Source organism: Squalius cephalus (assembly GCF_949319135.1).
Source record: "Squalius cephalus genome assembly, chromosome: 15".
Taxonomy (NCBI): Eukaryota; Metazoa; Chordata; class Actinopteri; order Cypriniformes; family Leuciscidae; genus Squalius; species Squalius cephalus.
In genome coordinates, this window is record NC_137136.1 from 18805562 (window position 1) to 18829864 (window position 24303).

At 38.0% G+C, this 24303-nt stretch overlaps 2 protein-coding genes across 3 annotated transcripts; one reads left to right on the forward strand and one right to left on the reverse strand.

The window, feature by feature from the left end:
- Positions 1-1894: 1894 nt before the first annotated feature.
- Positions 1895-13255, reverse strand: flot1b (flotillin 1b). The gene is made up of 13 exons (XM_079895910.1): positions 13087-13255; positions 12301-12355; positions 10424-10499; positions 8477-8567; positions 8251-8394; positions 7906-8025; positions 7202-7297; positions 6976-7128; positions 5747-5928; positions 5593-5638; positions 4091-4228; positions 3818-3994; positions 1895-2875 (listed from the first exon to the last, which is right to left on the reverse strand). Exons 2-13 carry the CDS (start codon positions 12341-12343, stop codon positions 2852-2854), a joined length of 1290 nt encoding a protein of 429 aa, XP_079752036.1. The 5' UTR covers positions 12344-12355; positions 13087-13255; the 3' UTR covers positions 1895-2851.
- Positions 13256-14708: 1453 nt separating this feature from the next.
- tubb5 (tubulin, beta 5) lies at positions 14709-20436 on the forward strand. Of its 2 annotated transcripts, none has more exons than XM_079894627.1 (4): positions 14709-14922; positions 17229-17337; positions 18513-18620; positions 18778-20436. In XM_079894627.1, the coding sequence occupies exons 1-4, from the start codon at positions 14866-14868 to the stop codon at positions 19833-19835; spliced, it is 1332 nt and encodes a 443-aa protein (XP_079750753.1). In that variant the 5' UTR covers positions 14709-14865; the 3' UTR covers positions 19836-20436. The 2 variants fall into 2 exon arrangements, with proteins under 2 accessions (XP_079750753.1, XP_079750752.1); XM_079894626.1 differs by having other exon boundaries at positions 14745-14922; positions 18510-18620.
- Positions 20437-24303: the final 3867 nt, after the last annotated feature.

A 24303-nucleotide genomic window follows, 5' to 3' on the forward strand; every position in this document is an offset into this window, starting at 1 on the left:
ACGGTGTAATGAAGCGTGTGGGTTACTACATCCAACAACCGAACATTTTAACTTACCCTCTCGTAACTTCTGCATCTTTTAGCTTGGACTACAAAATTGCAGCGAGAAATAAAAATGGCGGATTGCTCGAAGTGTTGGGCTGGAAGTCAATGTCCTTATTTGGCAGTTCCGCTGCAAATACTGTGACGTAATAGTTCACAAAACGTCATAGATAACAGAAAAATCAGAACAGGTTGAAAAATAAGGCCAAAACAGAATATAAAGATATCAACGAAGCACCTGAAGAGAATAATTTCAACTTTTCTGTACTTCTAAACACTCCAAATATACAACAAAATGCATTTAAGGGCTAAAAAAGTGGATTTAGCATGATATGTCCCCTTTAAAGCAGCAGACGACATAACCTCATCTCACACAACATGAAGTTATTATCTGTCGGTGTGGACGCCAATATAGTTATTGTTCTTGTTGTGAAACTGGCCTTAAGTGTGAATGTGAGTTATCATTTTCGATGGCACAGAAAATGACTACAGATAGTTTTGTAATTGACCTGCCATTTCGTGGACTGACTTGAACTGAGCTGAACGCAGATCATGAACTTGTTGGTACCAGTATGTGCTGGGTTAAACTAGACTTGGAATTCAAAAACACTTTTGGGATGGGATGTATGGCAATGTACTAGCAATGCACTATTTGAAAGGACTCGATATGAGCCTGGACTTGAAATTGAAATGAATGGGCCTGGAAAGTACGTAGTGAGAGAAAGAGAGGGGGGCGGGGGGGACATGCGGAATGGCCACAGAAATGTAAATTTATACCAATGAGAAATGTTTATAAAGAGAAATAGAGATAAACTAAGAAAATAGAAAAATAACCAAAGCATTTGTCCTGAATTTACTATGTAAACCTGTGGGACACTTGCAAAGAAACTCTCTTAAAGCAACAGAACATAATTGCATTTAATCTCAGTGACTGCAGACTGTACATTTAACTTGAAACTGGTGTGGTGACGCCACCTCATCCTCATTTAAGAGGAAGACTGCGTGTGTAGGTGTGGTGGAGAGCAACATAAGTAACATTTACTGTAATATACACAGAAGAATGTGATTCCCAAAGGTTATCATGCCAATCCCGATTATGCTAATTGAATAACCTTTAACCTCTTTTGGTACAATGAGGCCTGAACTTTTATTTTATTTTTTAAATAGTTTTGGGCATGTTCTGTCCTCAGCTCTTCATGTTTCTTAAATAATGAAAAATGTAAATAATTCATGGGATATAATTTTCTTCATTAATATTGCTATCTGTTATTAATCGGGTCTGTCTGTCTCCGTTTTAGACTCCCTGCCTGTGTTAGTCAGTGTAATTGCCTGTGTTGTCTCTTTTTGTAGGTGTTTTAATAAAGTAACCTTTTCCAATAAAGCCAAATGCGATCCTCATTTTCATTTACAATTTGTTAATTTTGAGTAGTACGTGATTTCACAACTAAATTTGTGCAAACATACACTTCCACACAAGTTTTAAAGTAGAATACATGCTAATAGTTTATTGTTTTTATTAAACAGTACTTACTTGTATGATCATATGTAAAAATCTCAGCCTGGATATATAGATCTACAGTTTAAGGTGAAATATCTACTTCACAATTGAACATACAATAAGGCAAATATTGGGTAGGTTTGTTGAATATATAAACAAGGTTTTAAGCCAATGAAAACAAACTAATGGCAAAAAAATGTAATATTCTGAATGAAATTAGTCATTAGGGCCAGGAAGTATCACGTGACACATCACAGTTCTGTTCCTGTTGCTGAAACACTAGAGATAAGAGCAGGTTGCTGTAGTTAAATGTCGCTTTGAGGCACTTTGAAGGCGTAAACTGGAGATGCATAGGTTTACCTCTGGTAATGTTGAGTCAATTTTAGTGTTAAGAACACAGCAGCATGGTAAAACCAAAACAGTAACTTTTTGTTGTCGTTGCAACCATTGGAAAATGATACGAGAAATGAAACCACAATCAGCCTTCACATGAGTTACTGTGGGCACACAGACATGCTTGTGGCCTGCGTTAAAAACCTGACCTGTTTTCTCTTCTTCTTTTTCCTGTTTGTTCATCAACTTCAAAAACCATCAGGTTTCTTTTCTGCACTCACTTCCCACCCCCTCTTACTTTTCAACTTGTTGTAAAAAATAACTCCGTACCTGAGCACACAGACCTGTTTAAGGGAAAGTGGCCTGATTAACAAAAAAAAAACCGTACATTCCAAATCATTTTTCAAAATGTCTGCAAACTTTAGTGCCACTGTCGAAAAGAAAAAGTATTAAACCACCGGACAATATATTCTCAGAACATAAGTCACAAAGAGTTTTAAAACGGCAAGAATAAAGCGTCACATTTCGGTGTCTGGATACGGAAGGCATTATGCATGCGGACTATGGCTTCAGTAATGCACTTGAGGTGAATTTACATGCATTGGTCTGGAATGCACTTTGGTTTTAGAAAGGAACTGACCCAGAATCAACAGGCGTGTGGCTCTAACAGACAGAAACTATTCAAAAATGAAAAGACCAACCCTGCTTCCCTGAATATTAACTATTAACAGAGGCTCTAGAGTAGATGATGTTGTTCACCTAGTAAATGTATAAAATTATAATATAATGTGATAAAATCATGTAATTCACAAAATAGAATATAAAAACTGAATGTAACAAATGGTTGATTACAAAAAAAATGCCTTCATATTCTAAGTTCAGTACAAACACAGGCATGCACACATGCGCACACACACAGGAAGCGTTGAGATCCACAATCAGAGCTGATCAGACTTGATTCCCTCTTTTTCTGACTCCATCAGCCCATTCGGGTTAAACCAGCCTGGCCAAAGAAAAGAAAAAAACATCTACATTTAGTGTGTCTGGACTGGAAACCAGGTGTTTTACAGCCATGTAATACCGAAATATTCAATGTGATCTTAATGGGCATATATTTTTTTAGCAAGCAAGCAACTTTATTTATATAGCACATTTTCAAACAACAGACGTATTTTACAGTCTATGGCATTCACACAGAAAGATTTAAATTAGATTTACTGCAAAGATTTAAATGTGCTATTTATTTAGCCATTATGTTTATTATACATTTATTACCATCTCTGATTTAAACTTTAGCCAATACATTGTGAGAGTTGTTAAGTTTGATACATATCCCTGAATTAGAACAAATTGCATTTATAAATGACAATGAATAGATTTAAAATTATGTATTGTTATACAAGTGCATTTGATTAAATGATGACAAGATTATATAATGAATATAAAATATAAATAAAATATAAATTGTTTTATACATCAACATTAATATATATATATATACACACACACACATATACGTAAACACATAGTGATTATAATTATATTACATTACTTACATGTTAACTATTTTTTTTAGCTATATCACCTAGCTGTTGGTGATTGGCAGAGACATATGTGAAAGAGAACGTTGATGATGCAACAGAAAATGATGGCAACTACCAATGGGAATGTAGACATTGATACTACAGGAAAGCCTGCTGACTACCAGCACTACAGTGATTTAATCGCTGTCAGTGTGAGCGGCATAGATATGTACACGTAGATGCCACATTCGACCGCTCTAGACACGTGGATGCGCCCGCCATTTTGGAGTGGTCAGCGTGTCATCACTAACAGAGTCAATTATGCCATAACATTGCGAAACCAACTAGATTTAAAAATGAAATGGGATAACGTTTCACAGGTGAGAATGTGTTGGTTTGTGTTTTTATGTGCATTAACTCACAGGTGAGGTAACCTGTGATATTTTCACTCCAGTCAGTTTCTCCACCGCGCTCGGCAGGCGAGTCATGATTTCCAGAATTTCTCCTGTCAGCTTAGCAACGCCCACTTCTGACCCACCGCTGGACACCATGGTGATCTTCTGAGCTGCACAGAGTGGCCTGCTGATCTCTTCTGCCATCTAGAGCAGTGGAGGACAAACGGCATTTTAACATCATTGAGTGTTTTCTTATCATTGAACTTATTTAATGACATTCAGAAGTTCAGATGTACTAACCAGCGGGAGTTTCTCCAGCAGCATGTCCACCATGGCTCCTTCTTTGTACTCTTTAAAAGCTTCAGCCTTTTTGGTCATCTGCTCGGCTTCAGCCCGACCCTTCGCCTCCAGCGCAAAGGCCTGTGCCTCTCCCCTCATCTGAAACAGAGACAGAAAAAGATGAAGAATGAGAGAATGGGGATGTGTTAAATAGTCTGAAGGCCCCGATATACTCACGGCAAAGTTATTTTTCGTTCTTTGCTTAAGGGTAAAAATAAGTTTAAAATACCTTTGTAGGATATACTTTTAGGGAACATCCTGACTCTGCTCATGCCGCGCGCTTTCCTCTCAGTAACAAAATAAACGCATAAAAAAATTGCACCAATGAGAAAACGGCAGTTAAGAAAGCATCCGATCACAGCGATGTGGATGTTTCCACAAACTCTGCAATTCGGCATTGCAGCTGTCATGTCACGTTTATTTATACAATAGCAAAGTAAAAGTAGCTTTACATGAAAAAATAATGTCAGTGTCGCTTCAATTTCTACTACAAATCGGCTCTCCAGAGTGTAAAACAAACTCGTGTCGTGACCTCAACGGACTGAACATAGGAAATGAACTGGAGAAAACTTCCATTGTGCCAAAGTAGGCGGAGCCCCAGAACACACCTACTTATTATAATCGCCACGGACAAATGGTAGTTCAAAGGTGTTGGCAAGCTGTTTTGAACTCCCAAAATTAACTTTGCTTTGGCTTGATTTTGTTTGAAATGACGTCACACCAGTTAGTTTTTCAATTTCGTTTTAAGTACAGCTGGCTCTTTCCTTGCCATTGACGGAAATTTCCGTAATTTGTGAGAAAAAGCTTCCCCGCCATTGATCGAAATTTCAAGGTTGTCCTTTTCACTGTTATAAAGTAGGGGGAGCTATTAGGCATTTTCTGAAGGAATACTGAATCTCCTGATCAAAAGACAAACTATATCATAAGTAAAATAACGTTTTCATCAACATTAAACAGCATATAAATCAAAACTGCCTAATGTTACTGAATGAAATGTCGACCCAAGACGAGCTATAGGACTGTGCAAGCATTAGGGGTGTTGATGGACTCGATCTACTCCATATGTGTTTTGATCATCGTACTGAATCTTAGCTGGATATAGTCTGACAAAAAAGCATGTGTCTCAGCTTTTTGCTCAAAATTGTGTGACTTTTTTATGAAACTTACCCATATTCAAGAGTTGATAAAAAAGGAATGCATGGAGCTAGGATTTGTTTCAAAGGAGAGGGTATGTTCTTTCTTTTGACTTATTGCATGTTCAGATATTCACACAAAAAATAATCTGAGGGCCTTATAACTTTTGTGAAAATGATCAAAAATGCTGATGTGGTTGGCAAATTTTTTCAAAAATGCTGTGGGGGAAAGAATTAAAGGTGTATGTTGCGTAAGGTGGGTCTTATGCAAACAGTAACGCTCATTGTCACTGGTGAAAAACAGGTGTGTGGAGAGATTCATGAACTCACTCTGATGGACTCTGCCTCAGCTTCTGCCTCCATGATCAACTGAAGCCTGTTAGATGAGAGGAGATGAAAAGGTTTTTTGAGATTATGATACCAAGCTATCAGTTTTAAAACCTCTGGATCTCGATGTTTGTGTATCACTGCATCAGTTCCTCACCGTTCTGCCTCAGCGATCTTCTCAATACGGTATCTCTCAGCGTCGGCTGGTTTCCGGACCTTGGCCTCCAGTTCCTTCTCCCTGCGGGTGATCTCCTGCTCCTGTAAAGTGATCTGCTGCGTACGCTCCACAACCTGAACCTGCATCTTCTCCTCCTCGATACGCTGCTTAGTCTTGGCCACCTAAATCAAATGACAGTGGGTAAAAATGTCAGCAGAAGTGACTTAAGCCCAAAGTATACTTCGGTTTTTTTACACATACGCAAGGGTCAGCGAGAAAGGTGCGTGGCGCAAATTCCGTCACAAGAATAATACACATGCTCCCTAATTATTGTAACCGTGCATACTTTGTATGCATATATGTGCATTAAATTTGTTTTGCACTAATCAATTGTTTAAAATTTAACTAAAGAGACGGAAAAACAACAACAACAAAATACCGGAGACTGCAACAACAACAGACGCCCGCATTGACAAGCTCTTGTGAGAGGGGTTATGAGATAGCTGCAACTTTATTTTAAAAGAATACAAAGACATTCATAGCAGTCATAACTTCTGGAGAAAAATAGCACAGACACTGGACAATCTTTCTAGAGCGCATGTATCGCGAACGCTATCAAATGGAGTATACTTTGAAAGGCTATGTGTCCATGTTCGAAGTATACTTTGGGCTTTAAGCCCTATTCGGATGGTAATAGTTTCTTATGGGGACATCTGTAAGGAGTGAGAGGAATGTGTTCTGTGATCCTACAAACCCAGAAATGCACTTCTCACGTGGTCAGTTCAGCATGAAAACAAATTTTATAATACGAAAATGTCACCTTATTTATGTATTATTTATCCTTTTAATTCATTCATTTGATGTTATGGTTTTCTGTCTTGCATTTTATCTCTCAAAATCATTGATGGATGCAACCTCTTATTTACATAAGGTTAACTCAGAATATTACGCAAACCTGCAATAATTAAATGTTACATTACACAAATATACTTTATGTAATTAATCTCACTTTATTAACCAATACATTTGCTGCTCATGATGACTAATCTAAATGACTTTAGATAAAAATCACATTTTCTTCAGCCTGAGGCTTATTTATTTTACTTTTGGTGTGAAAGTGCTCCAAAAAGTGCTTTGCTGTTTTTCTTGAAATTCCTAAAATATTAATTGATGTAAAGTAGCATTCCTCATTTTACCAGCTGGAAACCAAGTTGAATATCATTTGGTACCTGAAGCTGATAGGCCATTTCAGACTCTGCCTTCTTGGTGTTGATCTCATAGTCATAGGATGCTTTCTTCAGCTCAAAGTCTCTTTGCGCTTTAGCCATCTGAATTTCATTTACATACTGAGCAGAGACCTTCTCCTGCATGGCGTGAGCCTCCTACACACACAAACACATACATTCAGTTTTATCCAAAACCATTTAATGACAACAGGAATATGAAAAATCTTACCCTGATGACGGCATCTCTCTTGAACTGAGCTTCACCGATACGAGCGTCTTTTTGCACCTGAGCAGTACGAGCTTTACCCAGCGAGCTTAGATAATCCTGTGAGAGAGTCCGGGTGAGTTTCAAACTAAAAGGCATGTATTATTATGAATATACACTACTCTTTAAAAAGCTTTAAAGGGGTCAGTAAGATTTTTTTGGAAAAAAATAATACTTTTATTTAGCAAGGACTCATTAAAGTGATCAAGTCACAGTAAAGACATTTATAATGATATAAAAGATTTCTATTTCAAATAATGCTGTTCTTTTTAACTTTATATGGACCACGGAATCCTGAAAAACTGTATCATGGTTTCCATAAAAATATTAAACAGCAAAACTGTCATCAACATTAATAATAAGAAATGTTTCATGAGCACCAAATCAACATATTAGAATGATTTCTAAAGGATCATGTGACACTGGAGTAATGGCTGTTGAAAATTCAGCTTTGACATGACGAGAAGAAATTACATTTGAAGATATATTAAAATGGAAAAAAAGTTGTTTTTTTTTTATTAAAACATTACTGTACGTTTTCCTGTATTTTTAATCCAACAAATGTAGCCTTGGGCATCAGAGACTTCTTTAAAAAACATAAAAAATCCTACCAACCCCAAACTTTTGAAAAACAGTGTTTGTTTAGGGTGTGAGGTGCATAACATCACCTGATCGTCATGCACATCTTTGAGCGTGTAGCTGACAACACCGATCCCCATGTTGACCAGGTCAGAGGAAGCCACCTTAAACACCTGCTCTGAGAACTTTTTACGGTCCTGGTAAATCTCCTACAAAGAGAAAGAATGAGAGATTGTACAATAAATAACAAATAATCAGAAAACAGCAGTACAGTTAGTAGCACACCACATATCTCAGTCAGCTGAGGTTGCTTGTTTATTTCAGCACTAAAACCCTCCAGTCCTCTTTGAAATGTTGTTATAAAAAGCTTGTTTCTTCCATTCTATGTGTGTTTGATACAGAACACAAATAGCTCTTTAAGCATCTCACAGTACCTCCACAGTCAGGTGGGCGATAATGGCTCTCTGATGTCCCTCAAGGGTTTCAAGGGCAATCTCAGCAATCTCAGTCTCAGACTTCCCCATGAACATCTGACAGGCTGCAGCCAGCATTTCTTTATTCTGACCCTGGATCTTCACCTGCAGAACACATAAATAACAGCACTCACAGACTGTAAAACTGATGTAACAGATGACAGTAAAGTGTGTGCGTGTCTCTAACCTGGGCAATGCCAGTCACTGAGATTGGTACTCCATGCCTGGTGTAGACCTTTTCACTCTTTACATTCAGAGTCAGAGTATTGAGAGAGATCCTAAGAGAAAAGAAAAACAGCTGTAAAACATTTAAGTCGGCATGAAACAGGTTTCCCAAACATATCCATTGACTACCAGTATTTGGACAAACAGATGGCTCCGCCCCCAAACCACACCCACATATATCTACACATTACACTGGAACAGAAGTTTTTTATCATTAAAAAAGTGCACTAACTAGCAATTTCAATGTGGTCGTAGCTACACAGCATGATTGATGGCTAAACTTAATCTCACACTGGACCTGTTTATACCTTGTTCAATAAAGAGTCTGCTCACTGCAGAGCAAATGGGTGGAGCTTACGCCTAGCTAGACATCCAGAGAGGAGGAGCGAATGTAATTTGGATGGCCTAATTGGTGGAGCTAGAATATCCAACTACACCCTAACCCAAGGGTTCTCAACCCTGTTCCTCGAGGGCCACTGTCCTGCAGAGTTTAGGTCCAACCTTGATCAAACTCACCTGCCTGTAGCTTTCCAGTAATCCTGAAAGGCTTAATTAGCTGGCTCAGGTGTGTTTGATTTAGGGTTAGAGCTAAACTCTGTAGGTCAGTGGCCCTCGAGGACCAGGGTTGAGAATGCCTGAACCCTACCTACAACTCTATCCCTCCACCCCATTAGACGCCCACACAACTCTATCCCTCCACCCCATTAGACGTCCAGAGAGGTGGAGCTGGACGTCATTTGACTGCAGTTAGTACCACTTCAAGTAGATGAGGGAGGCATATTCCCGATTACACCTGGTGTTTTATTCCGTCTCTTTTGTCCACTTCTGTCCTGATTTCTTCGAGGGGAGGGTCTATGGGCGGGTAAATGTATGGACTTTTCAGATCTTTCGATCTAATGGAAGAAATAAGCTTGCGCAATTTACATATAAACGCACAGCTTTCGTTTTAGATTTAAGAGCTGCAAGACCACGCCAAACGATGTGAGTGCGTGTTAGAAATCAGGAATGGTGAGAGAACATTGCGCTTAGTACATTTTTTGTCTTCAAACTAAACTAGGGTCTTCAGTCAACAAAGTTTAAATTCTGTCTGGCTACTGTGGCTAGTGCACTTCCCATAATGTTTATGCTTTAGGTCAGTAGATGGAGACAATGGTCTTTTGTGGTTGTTTGAACGCATTCGACCACGTGAGCGTCTACACTACAAAAGCAATTTTGCGAAACGCGTTTTCGACTACCTCTGGAAGTGGTCACAGTGGACAAGCTCAAACGCGTTTTAGACCCCGTTTACAACGGAATTTAGTGTCGTCCACTTGTGACCCGATCGAAGAAAACGCTTCTTAATACCGGGTGTAAACAGGGCCATGGACGTGAATGTTGATGTACAGCAGGGATGGGCAATTTCGGTCCTGGAGGGCCACTGTCCTACAGAGTTTAGCTCCAACCCTGAAAAAAATCACCTGACTGTAACTTTCTAGTAATCCTGAGGACCTTGATTAGCTTGTTCAGGTGTGTTTGATTAGGGTTGGAGCTAAACTCTGTAGGTGTACATCCCTGATGTACAGTAATCAGATTATGGACAGACTAATGCAAATTCATCCACAAACTACACTGATCTGTAGCGATCTACAAAATGGAATGAAGGAATTCTCTCTGAGGAACGGATGATTCATTAATTTTCGCCATGTATACGTGGAGAGGAATGTAAACACTAGTGGAGTCTCTACTGCACACAGAGCCGCCTATTGTTCTTGTTCCCATCATTCATGAGGCCAGAGAGTCCCAGTCTATTCTTGAATCACATTAGAGACTGGCCCTGCAGCACCTGGTTAAACAGAATGGTTCCAATGCACATGTGTTCAGGCACTAACATGTTGTAATAATCCGCCTTCTACTGTAATTCGATACATACCGCTGGATTTGCTGAATGCAGGGAATAACAAACACTCTTCCACCAGCAATCATCAGGGGAGGAGAGCGACCACATCCTGAAAGAGATGACAGGGGTTTTTTTGCTGGTATAAAGTGTCAATACTTGACTAAAAACATACTTGGTGGAATTTTGAAAATCCACTGGCAAGGAGGTATGTCCAAATTTTTTAATTATATCTATTTTATATCACAGAAACATCACAACAACAGGGATGCTTCAATATTAAAAGTCTGGCCAATACAGATAAGTCGATAATGCCTTTATTATGTTATAGCCGATAACTGATAAATGGTCAGTAATATAATGTAATACTATTTTGTCTAAATAAATAAAAAATAAAAAATAAAAAAATAAAATCAATAATTTTTAAATGCTAGAAGTGAATTTAGGCATCAGAACATAATAATGTTAAGTATTAAAATGTAATATTCATTTTGAGATTTGCTGAAAATGCACATTTAACAGTGTTATTCCATTTTTAAATAAGTATCATCTAAAGGTAAAAATAACCAGTATTGATCAATGCCTATATTGTGCATCTATAGGAATACACAACATAGGCATTGATCAATACTGGTTATTTAATACTGGTTTGTTATATGGGCTACAGGCCATAAATATATTTTACCGGCCATGAAAGTTTGGGTTCAGTATTTTATTTTATTCAGCAAAAATACATTAAATCAATCAAAAGTGATAGCAGACATATATTGTAACAAAATGCTCTTTTAAAAGTTCTTTTGAACGTTCTATTCATTAAAAAAATCCAGAAAAAAATGCATCAAGGATTCCAATGTTAGAATATTATAAAGCACAAAAACATTTTTCAACATTGATAACACTAAGGAATATTTCTTGAGATGTAAATCAAAATATTAGATTTAAGATTTATTATTTATTAGATTTGCCATCACAGGAATAAAATACATTTTACAAGTAGAAAACAGTTCATTTAAATTGTAATAATATTTTACAATATGACTGTTTTACTGTATTTTTGATCAAATAAATGTATTCTGGGTAAACATAAGAGACATTTTAAAAAATCCCAAACTTTTGAACAAATACTTCCTATTACAAGTCCTATGTTTTAAATTACAGCAAAAAATTAATAAATAAAACAACAGTCAACCATTGTACGAATCATTTGCTTTTATCAGGACACATTTCTAGTTTAACAACAGAGAAATGCATGTCGTCATCTTAACATTACATTGCTGAAAATCCTCCACTTTTAACAAATCACGGTACAAAATGTATCTCCCTTTAAAAAGCAATGTCAATCCCTTGCATGATTTCCAATGTTAGAAAAGTAACTCATAAGCACACTTCATGTCATTGCATGTCTCCTGCAGCTTGTCAACTGTTTACAGAGAGAACAAGGGCGACAGAGACATAATGGAGCTGGTGACTTATTTTCTTCCCCTTTGTTCAGTGCGGTTTGCCTACATTAACCTTGTTGTTATAATAAATGTGAGCCTGCTGGGTTTTTTTTCTTCCCCTGAGCATTAAAGTCATCTTAATGTGTAACCACTGACATTTATCTACACAAAATATCACAACCATTACATTGAACTTTGTGTTTGTTTTGACCTGTGAATGAAAGTCACATGAATAGCTGAAACCAGTTCTGCATTTGGTAACTGTTTAAAAAAGAATGCAGATTGCACAACAAAAAATCACTACAGAACTCTAAGGGTTATTGATAAAGTCTGATGAGTGCAAATCTTTAATCACAGGCTCACAGCTGCTTTTCAGTTTACCAATATAGTATCTTTATTCTAACCATCAAGGAGATTCATTACTTAGCCTATTTATATACATAACTGTAGTAAAGACCAACAGATGCAGCATACCTGAGATCACCATAGCCTCATTGGGACCACAGGTGTAAAACATCTTGAATTAGATCTGAGGAAAGAAAGCAGCCACTAGATCAACACATGCTGGGAATATTTTAGATATGACATCTGAGTAAACACAGAAAGCTCCAGTTAATCTCACGAGTTCAGATATGTTGATGACTCTAGTAGTTTGTCTCTCATGTGAGTCTGCTCTTCCCATTGCCTTACTGTAAAACATCTACAACTCTTTTCACTTTATTCAAATCACAGACCTGTCGACCAACCAATAAACTTAAACAATTACATTAAGTTACAGTAGAAGAGATCTCATAATACGCTATGCAACAGGTTAGTTTATATCCCAAAATATAGCCTACTTTAATACTAAAATTAACTTTAATATACCGTGAGGTTAAAAATAGTTCCCATATAATTAATATAATCGATATAAATATCTGTTTCTAAATATCAATAATCCAACTCACTGTAAAAGGCTAAACTACTAAAATCAACATGAATTTGTCAACACTAACCCTTGACGATAAATAAACGTTAATCTCTCATTATAAAACCTAGACACGACAGCAGAATCACTAACAAAACAGGTGCGAATAATGAACAACTTGTAAGCTAACGTTACGTGTTTAGAAACGCTAATGTATTTTGCAAAAGAACAGGAAGTGCTTGGCTGCTCCTTAGCGGCCACTACGCCGCATATCACGCGCACTTAAGTTTAGTTCGGTGTTGAGAATCGTAAGTCCAGACACTGTAATATTTAGACAAACCATATGTTCTTACCGACTGCTGATATTTCGGTAAATACGAAGTAGATGTGGTCCGGATTGTCTCCCTTGTGTAAAAGCTCGTCGTAATCACGCAGTCTCGTTGTCTCGGCTACGCCCATTCAAAACACTCAGGCTGTGTTTTAAAACTCTGTCGGCTCCCTACCGTCACTGCAGTTTTGAGCGCTCAAGATGCGTAAAATGCAGCCTAGGTAGGTAGTTCACTAGGTTTTGCGACGGTCATGGAGTAGTGCTATTTTTTCAGTCTGTGAGTAGGCTAGTGCGTAGACTGCTCTCTGCTGTGGACTGAGGAAAAATATGCCGTCATTTACTGTAGGCTAGTAGATATCTGAAATTTATGAAAGTTTTTAAAATCATGCCACATAATTATGACAAAATGTAGAATTTATGAGATTCTAAATCAAAATTATGAGATGAAAAAAAAACGAAATTATGAAAGTCATAATTTATGAGATAAAAGTCAAAATTATGACAGCCTATCAAGTCATATTTATGATATAAAGGTCATAATTATAATATTAAAAGTATGACTTAAATAAATAATTAGACTTTTTATGTCATAACTATGACTTTTTATGCCAAAATCTCAGCTTTTATGTTCGTCTTTTTATGTTGTAGGCTACTTATGATTTACCAAAGCATTTTTTTTCTTATGTGGCATAAATGGCTTTACATAGTTTTGCAAACAATTGGATCTATATCTAAGATTAATCTCTCATTTAAACACTTGTTATTTGGGGTTAATAATAATAATAATAATAATAGTAATAATAATAATGTAAATATTATCATTATTATTATTGCAAATGCGAGAAGTCCAAAGTATGCTATACGGAACATATTTACCATACCTGCATGTGTTCTAGTTAATCACACCACGTTTAGCCTATTATTATTATAATTATTATTATTTTTATTATTATTATTATTATTATTATTGTAGCCTAGGCCTACATTTTAAACACGTATAGGCTATACATCCATTCATCAAAAACCAAAGGTAACTGGTGAGTCTAAACTTTTTTCTGTGTGTTTCTTCATTCTTTTCATTATCTATTTTGTCTATATGTTAAGAAAGTCTGCCGTCTCCTATTTTACTGTCTCTGGTTCTTCTATCAACTCCCTATTTATGCAGAAAGCTCAGTGAGAATTGGAAACAAATTTTGGAATTGAAAAAAATCAATCAAAAATTGGAATTGAAAACAAATTTTTATGATAATTGCCACTGTATTTTTTCTGTCTCCCCAATTTGTACCCACAGTGACAATAATAATAGTGGGTAAACTTCATGAAATAAAGTTAAACAATTATAAGTTAAAACAGGAATGTGCAACATAGCCTACATACAACCTCATAACAATGAGGTTCAATAAGGACATTTTCATATTCAGAAGAGTAGGCTAGGCTAATAGTTCAAGCGCACATATTGTTGCGATACAGATCAAACTGATGTAAAAAAATGTCTGTGATTTGTTTTAAAAATGTTACTAAAAAATCTTAATAAGAAAAGCACAACTGGATACAAAAAGCAGACGTTTCTCTCTTTTTTCTACAAGCAATCCTGTTGGCAGTGACACTCCCTATATACTTCCGGTCCGGTCATGCACCAATCAGGTTTCTCAACATCCAGCAGAGCCCCGCCCACTACCACACAGCCTCGTTCTGGAGACAGTCCAGGAATATAAAGCCTTTGTCCGGCTTTTCCAAATTATTTCTGAGCTACGCCCCGTTACTTTCCAGATTTATCTGAGAACTTCTCGCACAATTTGTAACAATGAGGGAGATTGTTCATATCCAGGCCGGTCAGTGCGGAAACCAAATCGGTGCCAAGGTAAGAACAGTTTTTCAGAGTACAAAGTGAGTCATTTATATTTTGAATCTAAGAGGAAAAAATACTGTGCAGAGGTCTCAGAATGCAACAATAAAGCCCCGGTGAAGAACTCCAGTGTTATACTAGTTTATAGCTTTTACTAAATATAAAACAGCAAGATTTTATCTTCATTTTGTTTCTGAACATATTAGAAGGCACACTGTTATGCAGAACAGACCTATGTTTTTGCATTGCACATTTTACCAAATGTTATTAATAATGCATTACACTAGCAACACGTTGGGCAGTTTTATAGACCCACATTATGTACAAGAATTGCTGATGTGTCCTTGTGAACCCCCTTCATTCACGGCCAAAATTTGCGGATCCCACTCTTCATTCATTCTCACTATTTCTTTAACACGCTCTGTATAGCTATTTCTCTAAATAAATGATGCTCACATTCCGTAGACTCTAACCATAAATCTCTTTGTCTGTAAAACAGAGATGTGGGTGAAGGGATTGACTGTGGGAAAGGGGGGTCTGTCCTCTTTCTTTATTTCATTCTTCTCAATGCGCAGCGGGTGTGGCGGATCTGATGTGAACAGCAGAGCTCTCTCAGTAATTAAACTATCCGTTATCAGTGTCACGAGCCCTTTAAACAGCTGTCATGACAGGACCAGCTCGCGAGCCATGACATATGATGCATGCCATGCCACTAATATTACTACCGCATACCTTAACATCATTTTCACGTCATACTTTTAACAAGTCTTTTCTGTCTTTTGACTAAATTCTTAATCTGAAATGTTGTGCAGATATTGACCGCTGTGGTCAATGGTCAAGCGGAGGAGGATGGGAAGGGTGGGGCGATGGAGAATTAGGCTATAAACAATTTTAATAATAGTTGTTATTAAATAAGGTTAATAATGTGAAATTATGAACTCTTAATCAGTTAAATCAAGTTATTTTAGTGTGCTTTTTGTACGAGTCATTGTTTAATTTGCCCTAAAATTAGGTTCTTCTTACTGTAATTGTTCTCATTGGACCCACATCTGCATTTAAAATATCCAATTGATTCATTGAAGGAATAGTTCACTTAAAAATCGTTTACTCACCCTCAAGTTGTTTTTAAACCTGTATGAATTTCTTTCTTCTGCTGAACACAAAAGAAGATATTTGAAGAATGTCGGTAACTAGACAGTTGATGGACCCCATTGACTTCCATAGTATTTTTTTCCTACTAAGGAAGTCAATTCGGTCCATCAACTGTCTGGTTAACGACATTCTTCGAAATATCTTCTTTTGTCTTCAGCAGAAGAAAGAAATTCATACAGGTTTAAAAACAACTTGAGGGTGAATAAACGATGATAACAGAGTTTTCTTTTTTAAAGTGAACTATTTCTTTAAATCCAATTCTGTGCCACATCAACATAGAGATTAAAGCTGCCAATAAGGACATGTTCACACCCATGACCCCATTAAAGATGCACATTTTTTAAAGATTGCCCATGAGATGTAGCATGTCTTCTGTGGCATCAGAAATTGGGTTAAATCGTCCTCATCCTTTGAAAGACTTTGAAATGCCTTTCACATGATGAGATTGTGAGTGTCTGTTAAACTCATCTGAGGTCAAAGCGGGGAGGAGGAGGCATCCACAACTGGACTTAATAGCTCTAACAGCTGCTACCCATCCCCTCTACAGTATACAGATCTAAATGAAACATAAGTAATTAACGAGTAAATGACATATTCTTGGAAAACCTTTGATTTGCTGGATTAATTGGCTAAATGAAATGTATTAAATGTACTAAATTAAATGTAATTAAAAGTGTCAAATATATAAAGCCGAATGATTTCATATGTGTCAGCATGGTATTTTATGATGATATTATGTGATGACACAGCAGAAATGTAGGTTGCCTGGAGTAACAGGTTTCTGGCGAGAGTATCAGAGCAGGGTCACTGTAGGGCTGTGTCAGTCAGCGCCTTTATTGGCCTCATTCTTTCAAAACAATTATTTTCAATATATCCCGAGAACAATCTTTTCTTTCTCCATTCGCATTCGCTCGCTGCCTTATTAAGTTCATCTCGACCCCTCTCTCCCTGCTTCTCTCTCAGATTAAGGTCACTAGGAGAGTAACATAGAATTAACGATTTAAACATCAATAAAGCCTCTTTCTGAGCTAAAACTCATTTGAAGCCAATTCCAGATTAGCGATTAGTTGACGCTGTTTCTCAATATGTTCTCAGTGTTTAATAAGATAGAATTGATCTAGAATTTACTGAATTGCATGCAAGTTTTAATTGCTGTGTGTTTTTTGCAGTTCTGGGAGGTCATTAGTGATGAACATGGAATCGACCCAACAGGAACCTATCATGGAGACAGTGACCTGCAGCTGGATAGAATTAGTGTCTACTACAATGAAGCAACAGGTACTTTACTAAGATACACAATAGGGCAAGATGGGGAAGACGCCCCCTTTAATAACAGTGTGTCCCCATTAAAAGTTCTTTGTAAAGATTATTGTAAATGATTTATCTGTGCACATCATTATTTTAAAAAAAAAAAAGCAAAAATGTAATCTTTCATCAAAAAAAGTAATGCCCCTCCCCCTCACTATGACATCACTTCTCTTCTCTGATGATGCGTTCACCAGCAAGGCAGGACAATAATCCCTCTCCTCCTGCAACCTGTCACTCACATGACATGAACGCAGCAATTAGCAAACGACAACAATCCAATCAACTACCCATGGACATAGTCAAGTCAAGTCCTGCATTTTATTTTTCTCATTCGAATTGGAAATATGTCACAATAGAGAAGAAAAGACAGTCACAATTTCCGCTTCATGCTGACTATTAAGGAAATAAATGGAAACAACTAAAAATGTTGTCATTAATGTGAAATACTTTGTAAGCAAGTAGTGTAAATGTATTCATTTTGACAATTTAGTTCTAGAATAAAATACAATTATTTTAATTATTACATTTAATAATTAGATAAATTATTAAATATTAACCTAGACCAGCAACAACATTCTGCCCCAGTTCTGAGCGTCAGTTTTAAATTTTTCAATTCAGTATTAAAACAATATTTTTATTTCACAAATCTAAATTAATTATTAGTGTATAAAGCATAACAATTTAATAAATGTGTTGAGATGACACTTGGTGACATCTAAAATTCTCTCCAAAAATTAGAAATAATTAACCCTGCATGGCTTCAGAAAGTTAAACAATAATACACAACCTCAATATTTATTAGGTGAAAAAAGAGATTGTATCTTATTAGCGGCACAATATATTGACACAAAAAGTGTTCATAGGATTCTAAAATGCTGATTGTTGTATTTAATTACTCATTTTTTTATCATTTGTTTTCATCTGTTCTAGAATTACTGTAAGCATTAGAAATGCTTTGGCAATACATTGTAACAATGCCAATAAAGCACATTTGAATTGAATTGACATCTAAAGGTCAAGAGAAAATGGCAACTTAGCCTTCATGTTTAATAGCTTATTTTATATATTTATTTTCTTATGTGTACTGAGCTGGTCTGCTTCTTTCCCATGTCTCTCTCTCTCTCTCTCTCTGTCTCGTGGAGGAGGTAAATATGTGCCAAGAGCTATTCTAGTGGATCTTGAGCCTGGCACCATGGACTCTGTGCGTTCAGGACCCTTCGGACAGATCTTCAGACCAGACAACTTTGTGTTTGGTGAGTGACTGGCAAAAGGGAATATGTTAAAAATGTGCAGATATTATGTAAAAAATATCAAATGAAAGTAGCAAAAGCAAATGAATATAAAAACAGATGTAAAATGTCTCAGCTTGCACATTCTGATGTGTGCACTTTCCTCCCTGTCACCTCACAGGACAGAGCGGCGCTGGTAACAACTGGGCCAAGGGCCACTACACGGAGGGGGCGGAGCTCGTGGATTCGGTTTTGGATGTGGTCCGTAAGGAGTCCGAGAGCTGTGACTGCCTGCAGGGTTTCCAGCTCACTCACTCCCTGGGCGGAGGAACCGGCTCCGGCATGGGCACCCTATTGATCAGCAAAATCCGTGAAGAGTACCCTGACCGCATCATGAACACCTTCAGCGTGGTCCCTTCCCCAAAAGTCTCTGACACCGTAGTGGAGCCATACAACGCCACACTGTCAGTCCATCAGCTGGTGGAAAACACAGACGAAACATACTGCATAGACAATGAAGCCTTATACGATATCTGCTTCCGCACCCTCAAACTCACCACTCCCACATACGGCGACCTCAACCATCTGGTCTCTGCCACCATGAGCGGAGTCACCACCTGCCTGCGCTTCCCCGGCCAGCTAAATGCAGATCTGCGGAAATTAGCAGTCAACATGGTTCCGTTCCCCCGTCTGCACTTCTTCATGCCCGGTTTCGCCCCTCTGACCAGCCGAGGCAGCCAACAGTACCGTGCCCTCACCGTGCCTGAGCTCACGCAGCAAGTGTTCGACGCCAAGAACATGATGGCTGCCTGCGATCCCAGACACGGGCGCTACCTGACCGTCGCCGCCGTGTTCCGTGGCCGCATGTCCATGAAGGAAGTCGACGAGCAGATGCTGAACGTCCAGAACAAGAACAGCAGCTACTTCGTGGAATGGATCCCCAACAACGTCAAAACCGCCGTGTGCGACATTCCTCCTAGGGGTCTCAAAATGGCCGTCACCTTCATCGGCAACAGCACGGCCATCCAAGAGCTGTTCAAGCGCATCTCCGAGCAGTTCACGGCCATGTTCAGGCGTAAGGCTTTCCTGCACTGGTACACGGGAGAGGGGATGGACGAGATGGAGTTCACAGAGGCGGAGAGCAACATGAATGATTTGGTGTCCGAGTACCAGCAGTACCAGGACGCCACCGCCGAAGAAGAGGGCGAGTTTGAGGAAGAGGCAGATGACGATGCTTAAGAAGGAAATGAAAGGGTGTTTGGGGGTAGTGTGTTCAAGTAAATGTAGCAAAGTATGGCAACAACTTTTAGTGTCTCAATCAGAAGAAGTAGGAATTAGCACTAGACCAATGGGGCCAAAAATAACCAGAGGAAGGCAGAAAGAATGTTCTTAAACACAGAATAGGTGGATATCCGTGTTTACAATTACAAATTGCTCACTTTTTTGTGTATTTCTTCACTATTCTGATGGTCAGCTGCTCTCTTTACAGAAAAAGGAAGAAAAAAAAGGCAAACATCCAGTTAGAATCAATGTTATAATTGAATAGATGGCGGGGACAAGGAGGACAGTAACATCTCATTTTTCTTTCATTTTAACATTTGCTTCTTTTTGTATGCAAATTCTGCATATTATTATTATTATTATTATGGTGGGTTTTTTTGTGTTTTCTTTTGTTACTATTGCACTAGAACAGGGCAACTCTGTGAGATTATGGCACTTCAACGAGACCCTAAATGGGTCTGATCACAGTATTTAAAGAAATGTTTCGAAGAGAAAAGTATGTTGTGTGAAAAATGAAGGAAAAGAAAAAAGGACTGAAAGAAAGAAAGACAAAATAACAGGTTCAGGGTAACAGGGTTATTTAATCTTAACCTCGCTTGGACGCCAGCCAACGTCTTCAGGAGGACATTGATTAATGGATGATACAGGAAAGTATTTTAGATTATGCAGATGGAAAGAAAGTTTTAGCATGTTGAATTGATTGTTGGTGCAATTTTGGACTCTGTTATGTCTCATTTCTGAGCCCATACTTTTAAGTGTTACTGCATATATGTCATATTTTAAATGTTTTGATGTTCCTTTATTGTCCCTGTGTGGGAAAAAAAACTGAGCCTCTGGAGAAAACCAAAATAAAAATGAAAACGATTTCGTTAATAATCAAGTCTTTGCTGTGGTTTTTGGCATAGTACACATCCTTGAAGAAGCTCAGGTCGAACCAATACAGTCACACTTAGATTGCACTTAGAAGAATAATACCTTAGTGAATTGCCTGCATTAAACACATGATTCATACTACAGTAAAGTACAGCACGATATACAAATGATATGATGGGAGTATATGCATATGAGGCCTATATGTAATACTATATATAGGCCTATATTTATAGTTTTTATTATTATTATTAACAGGGTGCGATTTGCCGGGGGGGATGCGTGGGATTTCCCCCTTTCTGGTCAATGTATCCCTGCCTCTGCTTACTTATTTTTATCCCCGGTGGGGATAAATTTATCCCCCCCTCAAAGTGATCAGTGCTACTACATAGTGGCGAGGCGGATCACAAAACTTATCACGGATCCGTGGTTTGATTAAAGTCCATTTTATTTAAAAATGCGCTACTTTGGCTGGCTCCGCAGCCTCTCTGTAATCACCACTCTGCAGACTTGCTCAATCTCAATGTCCCGCCCACGGCGCTGGTTACACCTCACGAGTAATATCAACACTTGCGAGACGGTTGCAGGTCTTTTTTTACGCCGCATATTCAACATATTACTTAAGCGGGAATAAACATCACAATCTGATTATCTGTTTCTATGATGACGAGCAGAGTTAGTGTCCCAGTCACACCACTGAGAATGGCCGAAGTTACACACGGTGTTTTACTCAATTGAGGCTAAAGCAAAGGTTTTTTTTTATTACTCACTCACTTCTGAGTGTCTGGCGCGAGTGATTTCAATCAATGTAAAGACGCGTTTACGCGAGTCTAGAGGTCCTGCGGCGCGAAGGCGTTTCGCGCGGCGCGGTATCGCGAAGCCCGAATGAGGCGAATTGACTTTGTCGGTCCGGCCCGACACATTAACTGTAATCATGAGCCCGAGCCCGATTTAAACACGACCATTTTTTAAATACGTGGGCCGTTATAACCAGGGGTACGTGGCGCCAGGGAAGGAGAGATGAAGCAAAGATGAAGTTGACGATCGCCATCTCCGTGAATGCGCATATGGAGAAATGCATGGATTACATCAGAGTGTTGCATATTTCTTTTCGTTTAGAATTGTTTCGTTTAAAGACATTTCAAGCTTTCTTTAGATATAGCCTATTCCTTAATATTCTCTGTTAATTTATGATGAGATGCACTCCAGTTAACGTGCAGTGCAAGTGACCGCGGCGCGCCTCCATGATTATAGCCTATTGTCTGCTATATTTGCTTCTTATTTATTAAATACATGCAATTCGTTGATGAAACATGTATTAAAATTAAGATACAATTTATACAAAACGAAATTCACTTTAAAGAAAGGCTTTCGGCAAAACAAAACTTAATGAAGTGGTCAAAATCATGTCTGACTAGTCTGACAAGTCTCCTGATATACTGCACATCTTATCTTACTCGTGCTGTTCACTTTTCATAAATCAACATAGATGGAAAAAAAACAAACATTATAATATTTTAACAAATATGAAACTAAATTAGCTTATTTAATGGCTACAATAGTAGGCCTACAGAATCTGAAAGGCAGAAGTTGAAAGGCAATTGTGCATAGTAAAACATACATTTATCAAGTTCACGGGTAATTGAGCGTGCATTTATTAATTATTATCTTAATGAATAATGCAACCAGGACAAATCATGTAAACTGCCTTGTTTGTTTATTCAGAATGAAATGGATCGCAAATGGGTCCGAATGAAGAAACGTAAAAAAAAAAAAAAAAAATACGTGAACAATGATGAACACAGAAAATGAACAAGAATGAACTTTGGATGGCCAAGTAGGCTACAACTCTAATTTAATTCAACAAGGTTTTAGAATATAGAATAATTTTTAAACAAAATAAATATTTTTAAAGTTTATTATCCCGGGCCGGTGTGATGCGTGCGAGTGGAGGAGACGCGCTGAGCATGACACGTGACGTGTTGCATTTTGTAACACAAGTGCTCGATCAAGGGCCCGGCCCGGGTGAAGTTCGGGCTCGGCCAGAGAATCTAAGCTCTGATTTATCTGATCCTGTCCATTAGCTTTGATCCATGTACGGCTTTTCAGAATGCCACCAAGTACAAATATTTATGTATTTTTTCAGCGCGAAAACTAGCTAGCTAGCTGGGAACAATGAAAAGGGTCCAGGGGTGCGTTTCCCGAAAGCATCGTTAGCCAACTTTGGTCTCAAGTTCCGTCGTTATCAGCATAGTTCAACGATTTGGTCTTTCCCGAAACCATCGTTCCAACGAACGTTCGCAAATAGCATCGCAAACTTGTGTGGTTGGAACGACAGCTCTCGAGCTGTCGTTAGAAGCATAGTTTCTAGTTTACATAAGATGTAGACTGAATAAATCCTTATCTTTAGCAAAATAAGCAAGCTGACATTCAGTAGGACCCGTGTTATTTATTTAGAATACATAAATGTAATTTACGTCTTTTAGTTTGTCAAGATATTTAAAGCACCGTTTTTGAAGACTGCGCATGTGCGAACGTGCTCTACTATGTAAGAACGAGCCAAATATTGAGTCTGGTAATAAAGCAAAATAACTGAGAAAAATTAGAAATGGTCTTTATGCCATGTCTGTAACTTATATGACAAAATCTAGCGTTAATTCGATCTCAAACAGATGAATTAAAATAAGTTATTAGTCCACCACGTGCGAGACGTCATAAACCAACGTGGTTGAACGATACTTTGCGACAGACGGTTTCGGGAAACAGTCGTGACTAGCTAGTTGATTTCTCCAACGATGCATCGTACTATGGTAGTTAAGCAGCGAACTATATAGTTGTACGGGAAACAAAGCATCGTTGGCCAACTATGGTCGCAAGTTCCGTCGTTACCAATAGAGTTCAATGGACATTGCGATGAACTTGCGACCATAGTTGGCTAACGATGCTTTCGGGAAACGCACCCCAGAGCAGCAAATGCAGTGAATGAAGTTCATGTTCTCATGATTTATTTTTATAAATAATTTTTTTTTTCGAAACATCCCCCCCTCTGTTTTTTTCACAAATCGCACCCTGATTATTAATAATAAATTGTTTTAAAATAGATTTTAATAAATTAACCTTAGTCGCGAGGTTCATATAAAAGTAATAAATATAAATTATGGCTTGTAGGAATTCCTGATGTAGGAAAAACACTTCGGGTGCTTCTCAATATCCTCCTCGTCTCCGAGGAGTGAGGAGGCTTGCAGAGGAGTCATGAGCGAGGATGCACGGGTGTAGCCTTTGCGGAAGTCATATTATCGACTAAACGTGAGGCACGTATCAATTGTCTTCCCCCTTCACATCGGTCACAATAATTTTAATAATTTATACTTTACCACTGCAGTTTATATAAACCACACATCACACATATTTCAACGGGATATCTTGCTTTATTATTATTTATTATGAATTTCTTGAATAAACCAAACTTCAACAACATAAGGGCAGATACTTTGAGCGCTGCTGATGACGCTTTGAAGTGACGCTCGAGTAATCATGATCAAGTGTATTCCAATGT

Bases quoted from the DNA above. Each gene is read 5' to 3' on its own strand.
- flot1b (XM_079895910.1), bottom strand. From the start codon at position 12,343: ATGTTTTACACCTGTGGTCCCAATGAGGCTATGGTGATCTCAG. The intron at 7,298-7,905 runs GTGATGTTATGC...ACTCTCTCACAG, and splicing joins AAGATGTGCATGACGATCAG to GATTATCTAAGCTCGCTGGG. The intron at 5,929-6,975 runs GTACCAAATGAT...CATTTGATTTAG, and splicing joins AAATGGCCTATCAGCTTCAG to GTGGCCAAGACTAAGCAGCG.
- tubb5 (XM_079894626.1), top strand. From the start codon at position 14,866: ATGAGGGAGATTGTTCATATCCAGGCCGGTCAGTGCGGAAACCAAATC. The intron at 17,338-18,509 runs GTACTTTACTAA...TGTCTCGTGGAG, and splicing joins CTACTACAATGAAGCAACAG to GAGGTAAATATGTGCCAAGA. The intron at 18,621-18,777 runs GTGAGTGACTGG...GTCACCTCACAG, and splicing joins ACCAGACAACTTTGTGTTTG to GACAGAGCGGCGCTGGTAAC.